The sequence below is a fragment of the Sciurus vulgaris genome, assembly GCF_902686455.1.
Source record: "Sciurus vulgaris genome assembly, chromosome: 17".
NCBI classification, from domain to species: Eukaryota; Metazoa; Chordata; class Mammalia; order Rodentia; family Sciuridae; genus Sciurus; species Sciurus vulgaris.
Genome location: NC_136478.1, coordinates 9,602,204 through 9,618,383, shown reverse-complemented (window position 1 = coordinate 9,618,383; position 16,180 = coordinate 9,602,204). Strand labels below are relative to the sequence as shown.

The window sequence follows — 16,180 nt, the reverse complement described above, 5'->3', positions numbered from 1 at the left end:
AATGAGATGGCTCTCGTTTCTACTTCCTGGGCTCCTGCCTTTTCCCTTTATCTTTTTCACTATCTTGAACAAAATCCTTAACAGTCTTACAAAGAATACTCAAAATACACTGTGTATTTTTACATACCAAAAACATCGGCTGCCAGTAACAATTTTCCTATACTATAAAAGGTATATGGGGTGGTGAGGAACATAGAAAGAACAAAAGCAATGATTTGGAGCAGGCAAAAACTATTGTTCCCATATTTACAGCTAGGGATAAATTCTTCATCTAGGGAGGAGGAATTTGCTTCCAAGGATACGGTCAAGTGGTATTGAAACCAGGCCTGGTCTATGGGGGATAAGCCTGGATAAATCGTTGGCAGTAAAATTGCCACTTAATTATCATGCCAAACAACTGACACTTGAGAGATAACCCAGATTCTAACCTTTGGCCTCAGCAAGCCAAATGTTTATCCTTTGGGTAGGTACATTGATGCACTGCAGAATCTTAATGTAAGTTTGAAATCACAAGCAACATACCTTCACAAAACCAAGGCTGCACAACTTGGCTTTTGCTCCAAATTGCCACTTGCACTGTGTGTCGGCATCATAAATCTGTCCTGGTAGTTTGTCCGGATATTTATACTGTCCTGTTTGCTTGGGCTCATCTACTAGACATCCAGCCTGAGGTGTGCTGTAGTGATAACACATGGCTATTAATCACCGTGTTGATCTGTAATCTTTGCACTTAAAACAATACCCCTCTGAATGCAGTCATGCAAAGAAGAATCTAACAAGGCGAAAGGGTATGTTTAACATTCAAGTGCACAACTATTCCAAAGGGTGAGTCCTGTCCAGGTTATGGAATGTGCTCGACCATGAGGGGTGTGATAGGTGCTAGAAGTTCTAGCTATACAATTGATGTGGCTTGGGACTGGAAAGAAGATGGGAAAGGTAAACAGACAGACCTCTCCTCGACAGTCTTGCTCAGCAACGTTCACCACATTTATACTGTGTGCCCTCTCTGTGGCAAGCATTAGACCAAGCCCTGAAGGTACAAAACAAACCAGACGGAGACAGTACCCGACTTTGTAGAGCTCTAAATCATGCTGTGCTTTTTATAGATGGTGAGGCAGAGGTCAAAGATGTACTCTGCCTCAAATAAGCTTTACAATCACAAATAAATAAGGTTACTTGGAAAAATAAGAGGAGGGTACATTAGGTACGAGGCAGAAAAACTTATCTGAGATTTGTTCAATTGGGATGTTAGGGACAAAATTCACTGTTGATATGTGTGTGTTCTTAGGAAACACATTATCTCCACTTAAATAATTAAACTGGGGTATCACAGAGAAGTTAAACTGCATGGGTGGGCAAATGCAATTTTGGAATCAGACAGAAGGGGTCCTATAGACCATGCATCCAAGATCAAGTTGTAGAACTCTTGTACCCCCCACCCCCATTAATGACAATGATGCTCATGGAGTTTTTTTGTTTGTTTGTTTTTGCGGTGCTGGGGATTGAACCCAGGGCCTTATGCTTGCAAGGCAAGCACTCTACCAACTGAGCTATCTCCCCAGCCCTCATGGAGTTATTATACGGATCAAGTAAGAAAACTCAAATCACAGTAGAAAAAGTTGGCAGCTGTTGCTATAATTACCCAAATCATTTAGCTATAGCATATTATGATGGAAATTTGATCTATATCAAGTTGATCATGAATTATAATAGTTCTTGATTCCATTCTCATGTGAGTTGGAAAAGACAAATTCAGACCGCACATAATAAAAACTAATTTTAAAAAATCTATGTGGCAAAGCTTATTATGAGCAAAACACTTATCAATTTTTTCCTGTCCTATGACCTTCATTTGTTCAGATGTCCTTGAATTTAGTTTGCCTTGCCTATGCTAATTCTGTGAACATTTGGAAATAATACACATGTGTACAAGTCAGAAAGAATAAAAAAAAGTCAGTTCCTAAAGACACTTCACTAACATCTGGTCAAAGGGAGACAGGATTAGAACTAAGAGCTTGTTCGTGTGGGTCAACACAGATTAAAAAGATGCACCTACATACATATAATTGAACTTGGCATTCATTGTTTAAGGTGAATCTAATAATTCCTACTTTTACTAAAACAGTCTGGGACTGTTGAGTTTTCAAAAGGATTTTACACAGTTGTATCTCCTTCGGATGTTTTTGAACATAGAGCTAGCCCATGCCATTTCAAACAAAAGTCAATCAAAAAAATGTTCTATTCATTAAAAAAAAAAAAAAAAAAAAAAAAAAAAAAAAACAAAAAAACCACTAGAGCATTCTTTATAGCTCTTGAGACAAATTGATCAGATTAAAAGAATTAATTACAATACAAAGGCAATATATCCAGCAGCCTCTGGAAGCAGAGAGGGGAGAGAGGCGGGGTTCTGAGTACAGATCCTGAAGTCAGAGTGGACCTGGTGTGAGTCCTCCACCTGCAGCCACGTGATTGACCTAAGACTCACGTTCCTCCACTCCAAGGTGAGGACAGCAGGAGGACTGCCGTGGGGACTGGGCATGGCAGTGTGGCCAGTACTCAGCACAGTATGAGGCCAAGACTCCACCGCAGGACTTGCTGGTCTTTCGGCTCATTGAGGTCAAAAGTCACTGCCACCGAGTTTTCTTTTCACACCTGTTGCCACCGGTTCCGGCCACCACTCCAAACCCGGAGCACCCTCAGCCTTCACCTCTTACCTGAGGAACTTCTTGAGATACTGCCGGCTGCACGAAGACCATGAGAACACCCCGTTGTTTCCGGTCAGCGTGGGAGACATGATGTTGCCTTCCGCCTTCCTGCAGGCGTTCCCCTCGCCATCGTGGATCATGCCGAAGCTGAAAGGGAAGGCAGAGCACCACCCACCTGCGGGTCCGCTTTCCAAATTACAACCAGAGGGAGGGGACAGATGCACGGAGAAGTCAGGGACCCCCGGGAGAACGTGTTATTGAAATCAGACACAGGAAGACGAAAATGAGACCGGACAGACGGCTGTGGAATTCACACAGAAGGGTTTAAAGGATGCTCAGGGCTGTCATATATTTTTTCTGGGCCGTGAAGATCAGAGAATGGTGGATCTGGATCTGCTACACATTTTAAGACTGAGAAAATCGTGCTCAAGATTCCTAAGCTAAAGTAGTGATAGGACAGTCAACTTCTAAAATTTTAAATAGCACATTTTTTCTTTCTTGCCTCCAATCATGGATCTATGGCATGGAAGTTCAGAGTGAGTAGGGGGAAGGTGCAGAGAGAAGATCATCAATTACAGGTTATTTAAGAACAGTTCATACATCAGGCTAGTGTGATATAAAAATTTCTCCCCAATGATGACCAGTTTATTAAGTGACATTAAACTCTGAATACAATTCCCTTATAATAATGAACACCTTTAAAAATGAATGGTTGAAGCCATCTATGGAAGGTATAAGAAGGACTTCCTTTAAATGTATGAGAAAATTTTAATTTGTTCCATTTGACAGCAGAAAGTTCTAGCAATTAAAAGAGTAAAAATGATTTTAGGTGATCTACTCCCTAGAAATCATGCACATTGGATCTAAATGCTTTGCAGTTCTCTAGCTGATAGAATAAATGTGCTATTAATGCACACACCTGTATATCCCCCCACAATACAAGCACCTTAAGACAGAGCTTACTTAAGGATATATATTAGGTAGTTCCCTAACTGCTTTAATAAGCCGATCTAATCTCTATAAGAAAAAACATTCAGTGTACAAAAAAAAGGCCTTTTGTGACTTTTTTTTAGGGAGGCAGAGGACAGAGGAATGTAGATATCATAAGTTAGGAGGTTCTTAATCTCAATATTTAAAGAAGTAAGAACAGTTTTTTATAAGGCAGGTATGATTCCTGTGGAAATAAACATGTTACTGTGATATAATTCAATTTCTATAGCCATCTTTTGAAGATAGGTGATACTAAATGGATATAGTATAACCACAGATGACTTCCTTGTGACCCACATGTCCATTATCTGGTCATTTTCCCAACATTCCTTCCTATTTGTCAGTCAAGTAATGGCGGGTGGCTGTGCATCCAGATTCTATCTGTGAATTTCCTAGGTATTTAGAGATGACTGCTCACAAAAAGGTCTTCATTAATCTCAACATAGGTCCAGGGGAAAGTGTTCTGTCATCTTCAATTTTGCCTAATTCTTTGTACCTAACTTGGAAGTCAAGATTTATTTGGGAAACGTTCCTTTTAACAGTATTAATGAAATCCTATAACCTATAAATGAAAAGCAAGATTCCCAAAAATGGAGAAATGGTGGGAAGAGATTGAAGATATTACTCAAAGAGGTAACGGTGCTTCTTCAGTACTTCTTTGGAATTTCATGGACACAAGAAAACTGAATTTGAATCGATTTTTGTGCTTTAAAAAAAATCTAATTTTCTAACTTACTTTAGCAGCATCTTAGAAAATCACACATTATTTTCTTTATGTTCCTGTTCCATAAAACTTAAAGCTACAAGGCCATACCATCTAGAACTTGTGTTCTACATCTGTTCTCCTCTTATCTCTGATTCCTCTCCCCCACCCTACCTGAAGGGTATGTTTTACTTTTCCCTTATCTAAAATATGGGGTTTGGTCTTGGGTAATTTTAACTCATATACAGGAATGATGACATTTTTTCAATAAGCCAGTATTGTGTAAAGGGAGCTCTACTAATCTGGACTTCATGTTCGTGAGATGAATTCAGACATATGCTTGACATGAACCGATATTTTATTTCCTGTTCTATACAAAAGAGCTTTGTGCTTAATGGGAATTTCTGCACCTCCATTCATAATGAAATTGGCTTATTCATCTCTCACTGAGAAAGTGGCTGTGTGTACATGTAAGTAAAATGCTGGGAAACTATTGGATAATAGCAGTGGCCAAGATTCAGATTTCCTGAAGATAATAAACTTAACTCATAAGAGACATCAGCACCAAAACATCAAACTATGAATTACAGATGTTGAATGGATGCTGTTTGCTTTTTCTTTTTCTTTCTTTTTTTTTGGTACTGGAGATTGAACCCAGAGGGGCTTTGACACTGAGCCATATTCCCAATCATTTTGTTTTCTATTTTGAGACAGGGCCTTGCTAAATTGCTGAGGCTGGTCTCAAACTTTCAATCCTCCTGCCTCAGCCTCCCAAGTTGCTGGGATTATAGGGGTTTGCCACTATGCCCAGCTTGATGTTTGCTTTTATGTCAGAAATGAACTGGATGATCTGAAGATGTGTAAAAAGTTATATGTTAAATTAAATATGTACATACTTGTACATATATGCACATACTCCTAAAGTGGCATATCCAAAGAGCAGGGCCCTTTGAAAGCATCATTTTGTGAAGTTGTAGTTCTTCCAGGGTGGCAATTGCTACTGCTTAAGTGTCTGATAATTCTCTGGAGATTGTCTCCTTACCAAATTATATGCCCAGGAAATGAATCCATTTCACTACTCAGTTTTCTCATTCCATTTCTAACTCTATTCTCACAAAGATTCATCACATCAGTTCAAAGAAGAAGTGCACACAATATTACCCACTACAAGAATATCCAGCATGTGCAACAAAAATTTATTTAAACCAGCACACCACTGCATCCTGGAAGTTTGCACATCTCCATGATTATTTCCTTAGTGTAAAGAATGAGCTGAAAGTCTCTTCACTAAAGCAAAACATGAAGGGAAATAAATGCCTAAAAGACCAGAGAATCAATGGAGTAACCTGAGGTCCATTTTTGCACACAAAGTAATGCTGCAGCATAAAAAGAGTGACATCAACAATAACTAGCCTTGACTGAGCTCCTCTTATAGTCAGGCCCTGTCTGAAGCTGCCCACACGATTTGTCCCATTCATCCCACCCAGGTCAAGGGTCATTGTTAGAGGAGGGTCCAAGAACCCACTGGCTGGTTTCTGTGTAGTGGTGAATCAAGGAGCCACTCACTTGTGCCCTGACTCATGAGCAATGGTGAAAGCAAGGCCGAGCCCCGTGTCTTCATTGATGGTACAACTTCGGTACTTACTGCACATCCCGCTGATGGGGGCAAACCCTATGGAAAGATGAATGTCGGATGTTAATCCAAAGGGGGCACACACAGGCATGATCGCTTCTCAAGGGCTCCACACACTTTCAGTTTCATGGATTAATGCATTCAATTTTTAGCAAGAAAACACTTAAAGGTATATAGTTCTGTGTCCTGGGTGGTATAGTAACAGTCGAAGTAGTAGTAATAGTAATATATAAATGTTCATTTCATATTTTTTGCTGTTTTTAGATATTGTTATTGATTGTTCCTCCTAACATTCTTGTAAGGTCATCAAGCTACTATGATTCCCATTTCATATATGGGAAAGTGTCACACGCAGAACATTTATTCGCCTTATTATCATCATCACTACACAAATGGCTGCCGACTCCACACGCTGTGCAGTGTGTCTGCCATATGATTACATCAGGAAACTGAGGCTCGGAAAGAGGAATCAGCTTGCTCAAGATCACACTGCCATAAATTCCTGACTTGGGAATCAAGCACAGATATGTCTGAAGGCAAAGCTCATACTCTTTACATCAGGACATATCGCTTAAAGAGAGTGACCCATAGACACCTGGTAGGATTCCTGGGGCTTTGTTTGTTTTTCTCAGACTCTCCTTATACTCTGACCTTTGTTTGACTGATAAAACTGTCCTCTTTGCAGAAAATCTTTTCAAAACATCAACAATGTGTTGGGCTATTAGATGTTACTTTACATATTACAAACTCAGAAAATGAAGGAATTTTTAAATTCATTTAAAAAACCCCTCATTTGGAACAATTCCTAAGATGGTGTTTTTTTGAAGACTGCGATTAATGGTGAATTACTAAAACAGACTTATAGGGCATTATAGAGCTATTCTAGAGAATTCTAGAAAAACAACCCAATGTGTTGTAAAGTCCAAACTACCTTTATTTCTAATATATCATGAAAGATTAGAAGACACTTTGAAGAAAATGATGCAAGAAAATCATGCAAATTTATCTCAGCTCCCCCCAGATTTCACTATCAGCCTGGATTGTTAACTGTGTCAGCAAACTGCAGCTTCCATTGTTGACTTTTGTCAATAAAGTTTTATTAGGACACAGCCACACTCATTGGCTTATGTATTTTCCATGGTTGCTTTTGCCCTACTACAGCTGATCTGAGTACTTGCAACAGAGACCTGGCCTGCAGAATCTAACACATTTACTCTCTGGCCCCTTACAGAGAACCTTTGCTGATCTCCATCTAGACCATCACTAGTTCATCAAAATAGAAAAGGTTAAATCCTTTCTAAGCGCAATGAAATATTTTAGAAAATATAGCCTTGATGTAAAAGTCCTCACTCTCCCTGCTTTGTACAAATAGGGAAGAACTGAGTCCTCCAAAGTCCAGCCACTTTCCAAAGGAGGCGCTGCACCCTAGTGGCACAGTGAGTCCCAAGGAAAGCAGTCAGTTTCTTTTCAGCTGCCTGGTTCTGCAGTCACGATGCTTATGGAATTACCTGCAACGTGTCTAGTTAAACAGGGACGCATATCAGACCTCAATGATCACTGCAGGATCAATAAAGAAAAATACAAAAGAATTAAAGTAAATGGCTCCTAATTCTGCACCATGTTCAGTTAAACAGAACAGCATTTACCAGGGTTCATGAGGGGCCTCCACAATTTAAATACAACGATGTGCTGCATGATGAGATTTGAGTCAGCAAAGGGCCGCATACATGACGGTGGTCTTGTAAGAGTCTATTCTCTACTGTCTCATCCCTCTCAGGGTGTGTAAGCAGGCGTGACTATATTAGGACTCTAATGACAAGGGTCATCCACCCAACGGAAAGTCTCCATACGAACACAGGTGGGCGTCGAAGGATCTGTTCATACCATACCTAGAGTGTCACACGGTTCGTTCTTCCAGGAACAAATATCAAATCCCGTGAGCAAGATGGCGTGGTCGTGCCTCTTGCCATTCTTTCCCACGAGGGCAGACTGCCACTGGCAAAAACTATTCAGAGACTGGTCTGCATGATGGTTGATCAACAATCCTCCCTACGGAAAACCCACACAAATCAGAGCACCATTTTTACCACAGAGATGAGAAGTTTGAGTCATTCCATGGATACAGGCGAATACAAAAATACCATACTTCTGGGCTGGGGAGATAGCTCAGTCGGTAGAGTGCTTGCCTTGGAAGCATAAGGCCCTGGGTTCGATCCCCAGCACCGCAAAAAAAAAAAAAAAAAAAAAAAAAAAAAAAAAAAATACCGTGCTTCTAAGGAAAAAGGTAAGTAGAGAAAAACACTTGAGCACTTGAGCCAAGACAGAGGGAAAACAATCTAGTTAGGAAAAACAGATGCTGTAGGTAAATGTTCTTCAATTTTAAAGCAATACAGAATCCAGGTACGGACTTCCCAAACAGTTATGATTCTACAATAAGTAAACTGACATGGATTAGGAACACCTTTGCTCATGCCCCCAGGTACCACCTTTATAGACCTGTTCAACTCTTAGAACATCATCATCAGTGAAGGGTGATGACAATCCACGGCTACGGCTTCTTCAACAGCACAATAGAGATGCTGCACACTGCCATTTACCTCTATGCCAAATCCCCAGCAAAGGGTCTGACACATGGCAGGTCAGGACCAACCAAGAATCAATGCAGCACAAGTCCTCAAGGGTAAGATAAGACCTAACCTTAAAGAAATCATTTACCAAAATGTCTGCTTAGTCAAAACTACTGACTTGGGTCAAGTTGAGGGGTTTGAAAAAGAACTTTAATTATCTATGAATTAGGGTGTCTCTAGCTTCAGTGTCCTGGGGCAACGTATAAGTGGTAGGCTGCGACCAAAGTGTCTTCCAGCCAGCACACACGCCTTCTGTCTTTCCAAAATTCCAAGAACAACTTGACAAGTCGTTAACCTCTGAAGCTCTCCACACCTGGGCAGGTAGACCCACTTTTGTCTCACCCCTGACTCCCAGCCTTTCACATTCTTTATCGGGGTTACAGAAGAAGAGGAAAGGCCTCAGGGGATTGAAGAAAACAGTCTGATTGGTAAATTCTACTTTGGAAAACATAGCTGAAAGGGCCAAACTCTCCGAAGCAGTGAGTACCATGCAATTTAGCAGTTATTATATGTTTGGTTTTGTGATTCTCCCCAAGCCTGTGTCCTGCACCTCACTGTAATTAATTCCAGGGCAGTTAAGAGTCCCTTGCTCATTCTCTGTAGTGCCTAAGAAGGTGTGAGGGAGATCGCAGGTTTACAACAAGAATTCTCTGATAACTTACTTTCAAAACATCATTATGCATCTACCATCACCTGGTGTAGGCCACTTCAAAAGCCAGTAATCCTTAAATCTATGACCAAATTCCACCTGCCCAGTGAAGTCGACATGATATTTATAAAATAATTTCACATTTTACCCTGTTTTCATATACATTTAATATTCTGTGTACCTGTGGTGCACATATGTGCATCACACACACAAACTCTGTGGTGTCTAAATTTCATTATTGGATTTTATGGCCCTATTAACCTGTACTTTCCTTGAGGACAGGGTCAAATGTGAGTATCTAATGACTAGTACGTGGATCCGCACATGGTGAATATTCAGTAAATGTAACCCGAATGGCAGAATGAGTGAAGTTCGCCACTTACAGGCTCTTGTTCCAAAAGAATGAGGCTCACCACAACAATGTTTATGTCACTTCCAATGGTCCCATCTTTAAACAGACTGGAGACCTGTTGGAACAAGGGAACTCTAATAAAATTTCAAGAATTTCCAAACCATTTTGGGGGAACCAGTCAGGCACATTCACAGGTGCACAGGATTTGGTTTCGCCAAACACGTGCCTGTGAAGGCAGTTTCCTCAAATCTTGATCCCGTCCCAGTAAAATCACCTGGCTCCAGCTCTGCTTCTGCCCAGGCATGGAGTTCTGCGAACTGTGGCCGTGTGTGAGTCAGAGGGCTCCAGACAGCCCCTTACCATGTTCATGACGGTGAGAATGTAAGTGGTGACATTCCCCTTGCCATGCTTCTCCACCATCTTCCTGTCTGCCACCACCAGGGTCTCCACGTTTAGCCCCTTCTGTGACTTTCCAGCTGATCTTCGGGGTCTCCCTGAGTTTCCGTACTCATCAAACCTTAGGTAGGTGTCCTCAGTGGGAGGCTTGGGGGCATCTATAATGAAGATAAGAGCGTGTGGAAGGAATCTCAGTGGAGAATATCTGGATGGGACAGATTGAGAGAGATCTAAACAGGGGAGGACAGAGACTAGTAATCCCGGCTGCACTACTCCACTAAGTTGTCTGCCCTGGCACTCTGCACCTGGCCTGTGGTGGAGAAAAATCCACCCAATAGCTGCTTGGGTGTATGGGTGGATGGGTGGGTGACGGGTGGATTTAGTAGCCCCAACATGTTCTAAAAAGTAAGAGAAAGCACGTCATAATTCTAATTAGTAGAGAAAGCAGGTCAACAAAAATAAATTAAGGGATCCTTAAAGAAGAAAATGCTCATTTTGTTTTACTCAGAAATTGTAAAAATAGACATTAGTCTTGTTATCTGAATTCATGAAACTTTATACATTATTTTCTCTTTTTTGGTGGGGAGTACCAGGGATTGAACTCAGGGGCACTCAACCACTAAGCCACATCCCCAGCCCTATTCTGTATTTTATTTAGAGGCAGGGTCTCACTGAGTTACTTAGTGCCTTAGTGCTGAGGCTGGCTTTGAACTTGTGATCCTCCTGCCTCAGCCTCCTGAGTCGCTGGGATTACAGGTGTGCGCCACTATGCCCGGCATATTTTCTAAATAAAATGTGAACTTCTCTAAAACCTCGTGCTTGCCTTGTGGTCTCATTTCATCAACACAAACGTAAACATCGCAGATGATAAGCCATCCATAAGGACTCCTCTTAGTTATTGGGGAAACAGTAAAGTCAGGGGTGATAGCAAAACTGTATTAAATGCTTCCACCACAGTTTTTGAGCAGAGACCTGCAAGTCCCTGTTGGGGCAGGCATGACACCTGTGGTCAATGCACAGTGACAAGGTCAAGGGTGCCCTAGAAAGAAAAGGACAGAGAAAACTCAGGATGTAACTATGTACTAAACAAGTACAGAAATAATTTAATTACTATAACAATGATACAGTCATGACTGTACACACAGCTGTTCACAGAATAAAATTAGAAGATCAAATCATGAAGAGTTAGATGTAAAACTGCAAGTTCACCCTGTGGCCCTGGATCTCAGGTGCCTTTTCCATGAAAAAAAGAATAATATCCACTCATAAAGCTGTCCTGACATCAGCTCTGATGTCTCATGTCCCGTACATTACACTCCGTCTCTGCCGTGATTGACGCCACCCTTACAGACAGGTGCTAAATGGATGTTCCTCAGGGAGATGTTTCAACAACACCAAAGCCAATGAAAACTGGGAAAAATGCTGCTTTATTAATGCTCCTGGTTAAATTCCCAGTGATGCCAATTCCTCTTCTCCCTGGGAAGAGCCCTCATCAGCCTGTGCCATCCAAGGAGGTAACTGCTCACCACTTGTGGCTGCTGAGTCTCTGAAATGTGGCTGGTACAAGAGAGGAATTGAATTATTTCATTTAAATTGAAAATGTAATCTATGATTCAGTTAATGAAGAAGGTCTATCTTTGAAACAACCAAAATATGTAACTCTATTTTTTCAACCTCAGATCTTCTGAACTCTAAATATGAATTATTTCTGACAAAAATTTATCACCTCAACTCCAATTGAGCTCTAAAAGTAAAATAAACACTGGATTTCCAAAACTTAATATAAAAAGAGAATGGAAAATCACTCATTAGTAACTTGATAGAATGATTACCTATTGAGATGAGATTTTGAATATATTGAGTTAGCTCAAACGGTATCAAAATTAATTGAACTTTTGAAACTTTTAAAAAATGTGATTGTTAAATTTAAAAATGACATTTGAGACTCATAGTGCATTTCTGCTGGACGTTGCTGGTCTAGAAAATACAGATGATGGTGCCTGGGTCACAAAGCACGCTCGGTCATTCACTGCTGCCTCTCTCCCTGAGCCAAGTCTCTTCCTCATGTCCCCCAAAGGAACACCCAAGCACTCCTGGACATTTGCCTCTGCTGTCCCTCATCACTGCAGGTTTGTCTGGGTGCTCTTCCCAAGGGCAGAGAAACCAAGATGAGACTGTGGCCAAAATGAGATGATAAACGAGAAGGAAGGGAGGGAGGGAGGGAGGGAGGGAGGGAAAGAGAAAGAAAGAGGAAGAGAGAGAGAGGGAGGGAGGGAAAGAAAGGAGGAGAGAAAGAGAGAGGGAGAGAGAAAGAAAGGGAAGGAAGGGAGGGAGGGAGGGAGGGAAGGAGGGAGGAAGGGAGGGAGGGAGGGAGGGAGGGAAGGGAGGGAGGAAGGAAGGGAGGAAGGGAGGAAGGGAGGGAGGAAGGAAGGAAGGGAGGAAGGAAGGAAGGAAGGGAGGGAGGGAGGGAGGGAGGGAAGGAAGGAAGGGAGGGAGGGAGGGAGGAAGGAAGGAAGGGAGGGAGGGAGGGAGGGAGGGAGGGAGGGAGGGAGGAAGGGAGGGAGGGAGGAAGGAAGGAAGGGAGGGAGGGAGGGAGGGAGGGAGGGAAGGAAGGAAGGGAGGGAGGGAGGGAGGGAGGGAGGGAAGGAAGGGAGGGAGGGAGGGAGGGAGGGAAGGGAGGGAGGAAGGAAGGAAGGAAGGAAGGAAGGGAGGGAGGGAGGGAGGGAGGGAGGGAGGGAGGGAAGGAGGGAGGCAGGAAGAAGAAGAGAGAAAGAGAAGGAGGGAGGGAGGAAGAGAGAGAGAGGGAGGGAGGAAGAGAAATAAATGAGAGAAAGAGAGGAAGAGAGAAAGAAGGAAGGAAGGAAGAGAGAGAGAGAGAGAGAGAGAGAGAGAGACCACATCTATCTAGTCTTTCCTAGAATAACCCAGAAGAACTGTCACCCTGGCAGGAACGGGGCCGGTCCTTCTCCTAGACCACACACCGTCATGAGTGCTCAGCGTAGACCGTCTTAACCTGCAAAGTCACCCGACAGCACTCAAGAAACCCATGGAGGCCCAGCTAGGAACAGAGTGAGAAAAAGTTTCCTTACATACATTTCTTGCGTCGTCCACAAAAATGCTGCTTTTGCCACCTTCGATGGTGGTACTCTGTCTCTGGACTCGGGGACGCAGGGGGAGTGTGACTTGGGGAGTGGCCAGGGGAGGTCCGGCGGGAGCCAGGGTAGCCACGGTACCGCTGCACCTTCTCCTCTGCTGTCCTTTTGTACAGTACGTGAGGACGGTGGCCCGCGGGGGAGCTGTAGTTGTGTTCCTGGGCCAGCAGCTGAGGTAACGGTGAGATGAGGAACTCATTTTTTCGTGTCCTTATTAGACCTGACTAAAAAGTCAAACACAAAGAACACATTCATGGTTCCATGCATCCCTTCTTCCAGGATGGATTTCCAGCAAATGCGTGTTGACTACTTCCCGTGGACAGGCACCGTGCAAACTGCTGGACCTCGGTCATCCCAATTTTTCCTGCACCAGTACGTCGCTATCTCTGTTCCCATTTTACAGAGTTGGAAACTGAGGACAAGCTAGCGGGTGGAAAAAGCTAGTATTGGTACTCTACCTCCTGAGCCAGAGCTCTTTACCACTGGGCTGTCAATTTTTTTTGGAGGGGATGGCACCCAGGTATGAAATCCAGACCCTTACATATGCTAGACACACTATCACTGAGTCACATTCCCAGGGAGCTGCCCATCTTGGTGTGTGTGTGCCTACAGGGCTGAGCTCTGGGGAGCCTGCTGGCCTCTGCACGGCAGACACTGGCGCACAAGATATTCCATCTTGATTTCACAGTGCTGGGTAAAAAGACTAGCAAGGGCAGCGGAGGAAGGAGTGGGTGGTTATCTGTAAGCGGGTATCTAATGAGCTACTCTATCGTGAAGAGATATATTGGCTAAATCAATAAAGAGGGAAGCCCGGTGAGCCCGCCCAGTGAGTTTCTCCTTCCAAGTTCAGGTGCATGTATCCTTGTACCTGATCCTGCTGCCACCGTGCACCTTTGCCTTTGAGCATGGACTCCACTCCCTTCTCTGGATATCAGAGTTCTCGGGCTCCACTGTGAAAATTGTAGTCTGTGGACCAGCAACTTCAGCCTTACCTGGGCTTGTTATGAATGTGAAACCCTTGGGTCTCACTCACCCAGACCCATAGAATCATGATCTGCACCTTACTCAAATCAACAATTTGTACACCCATTGAGGATCAAGAAGCACTGTTTAACAGACCAGTGACTTCTCAACTGTGCTGAACATTAGCATCCTCTGGGCGTCTTAAACACGCGCATACACTCTCCTCCAGGCAGAATCCTACACCTTTAACATCAGATCACTTTCCATGTGACTGACACCGCAGTGGTTTCTATTTTCTAACCGCCAGGGGTGATCATCACAATATTGAGTAGCTGTGAACCCATGGGCTAGGCCTTACCTTCTTCATGTGCAAAATGGGGAGAATCCTTCCTGCCCTGACACCGCACAGGGAGAGAGAAAGTAACCTCTGCTGAAGTCTGCAGCAATTTGATGACTGATAAGGAGGAGGAGGAGTGACTGACTCAACAAGTATTCATCAGGCACCAAGCAGGCACCAGGCATGCAGGAGTGCACTAGGCATACACCTGTGCAAGAGCAGCACAAACCATGTGGCTTACCGGGAAGACACAGGCACCTGAATCCATGAGGATGATGCAGAAGGTTAAGTGGGGTGAGGTGGCAAGGACAGGTCCCCATGGGAACATGCCAGGCACCTAACCCAATCTGGGGGCAGGGCAGGTGGATGACTGGCTGCAGAGGGGCTGTCCCCAAGCCTTAATTTGGCCCTAAATTGGAATCAATTTCTTATTCCTCAAGGAAACCCCAGAACATGTGGTTTGGTCCTGATTTTCCTGCCACCGTCTGTATGGAATGTGGCACTGACATGGTATCTAGAACCCAGGCACAAAAAGAGATGGTTTCATTCACCAAGTAGTCACTGAGCGCCCAAGTCTTGGTCTTATTCTAGGCATAGGTATTTAGAAAAAATAGGTACCTACTAAATAAATAAAACAGTTCATGTCCAAGTCCTGGTGGAGATTATGAGAGAGAGAACTAATAGGCAAGATGAAGAGAAAAGGAAAGTCAAACCCCACAGTTCCAGGCAGGCTGCCGTCTTCTCTCCAGGACCATGTTGGAGGGGCATACCCTTCCACATCTGGCCCAGGTCGTGCTAGCAGAAGCTGCATTGCTCATGTAGACATTCTGAACTGCACCTGTCCTGTCCACATCGGCCAAGCTCTCACCCAAGCCAAGGACCCTCACCCCATGCACCCTGACATTACCTCTTTTCCTGGCCCTCAAATATCTGTGCCATCTGCTCCCTGCAAACCCTGCCAGCTTCACCCATCCGCTCTCCCTCGTCTTCCTGCTGGTCTAAACAGGATGCTGCTGTTGCTCTTCCAAGTCCTTTCACTCTGCTGGTGTCCGTGCATATTACTCTTTCACCTGCCATCTTGTTCTCCAATGGACTGGTTTGGCTTTCTGGTGCTCATTGCTGATGCCCCAGGTTCAATGCCATCTGCTCAAAGAAGGTGTGCTCCTGACCCTGTCGAAGGGACCCTCTCCTGCTTCCAAATCCACCTAGGCTGTACTTTGCTGGCTTCGTGTCTGTCTCCGATGAAAGCAACAAACACAACACAACCCTTTGTCCCTCCCTGACCCATGACGTGAATGTACACTTGCACTACCAGAGGCTGCCTGGGGATCCCAATTAGCAGCCAGTACATATTTGCTTCTTAGGGACATTGACCAGAGTGGAGGGTACCAAGAGCATACCAACAGGAGAGGGGAAAACCAGAGCCCAGAAGTGGAAAAAGGTTAAGGCCACAAGACATGGGAACTCAGCAATCCCGTGTTTCAACCTCACAGCTACCTGGGAGGAAATCCCTGCAGGAAGCACACACAGATGGACGATGGGCTCCCCATTCCGAGTGGGGGCCTCTCATCCAAGACAAGCCTTCACCTCTTTCAAACGGCATGCAGACAAAAGACACCATTTACAGTTCCCCAAGACAGTGATTAGTTAAAGGAAAAAAAAAAAAGTGAATT

The 16,180-nt window shown here is 43.7% G+C and overlaps 1 protein-coding gene across 3 annotated transcripts in view; it reads right to left on the bottom strand.

Moving 5' to 3' along the window:
- ADAMTS18 (ADAM metallopeptidase with thrombospondin type 1 motif 18) overlaps nt 1-16,180 on the bottom strand; it is a 135,126-nt gene that overhangs the window by 61,726 nt on the left and 57,220 nt on the right. For 2 of the 3 annotated variants that reach the window (XM_079116963.1, XM_079116964.1), the window contains exons 4-10: nt 13,149-13,431; nt 10,020-10,213; nt 9,691-9,774; nt 7,921-8,080; nt 5,965-6,070; nt 2,715-2,852; nt 523-676 (exon numbers count right to left, since the gene is read on the bottom strand). In XM_079116963.1, coding sequence (XP_078973089.1) covers nt 523-676; nt 2,715-2,852; nt 5,965-6,070; nt 7,921-8,080; nt 9,691-9,774; nt 10,020-10,213; nt 13,149-13,431 — 1,119 coding nt within the window. Of the gene's footprint in view, nt 1-522; nt 677-2,714; nt 2,853-5,964; nt 6,071-7,920; nt 8,081-9,690; nt 9,775-10,019; nt 10,214-13,144; nt 13,432-16,180 lie in introns of all 3 variants that reach the window. The other variant, XM_079116965.1, reaches the window with a different exon arrangement.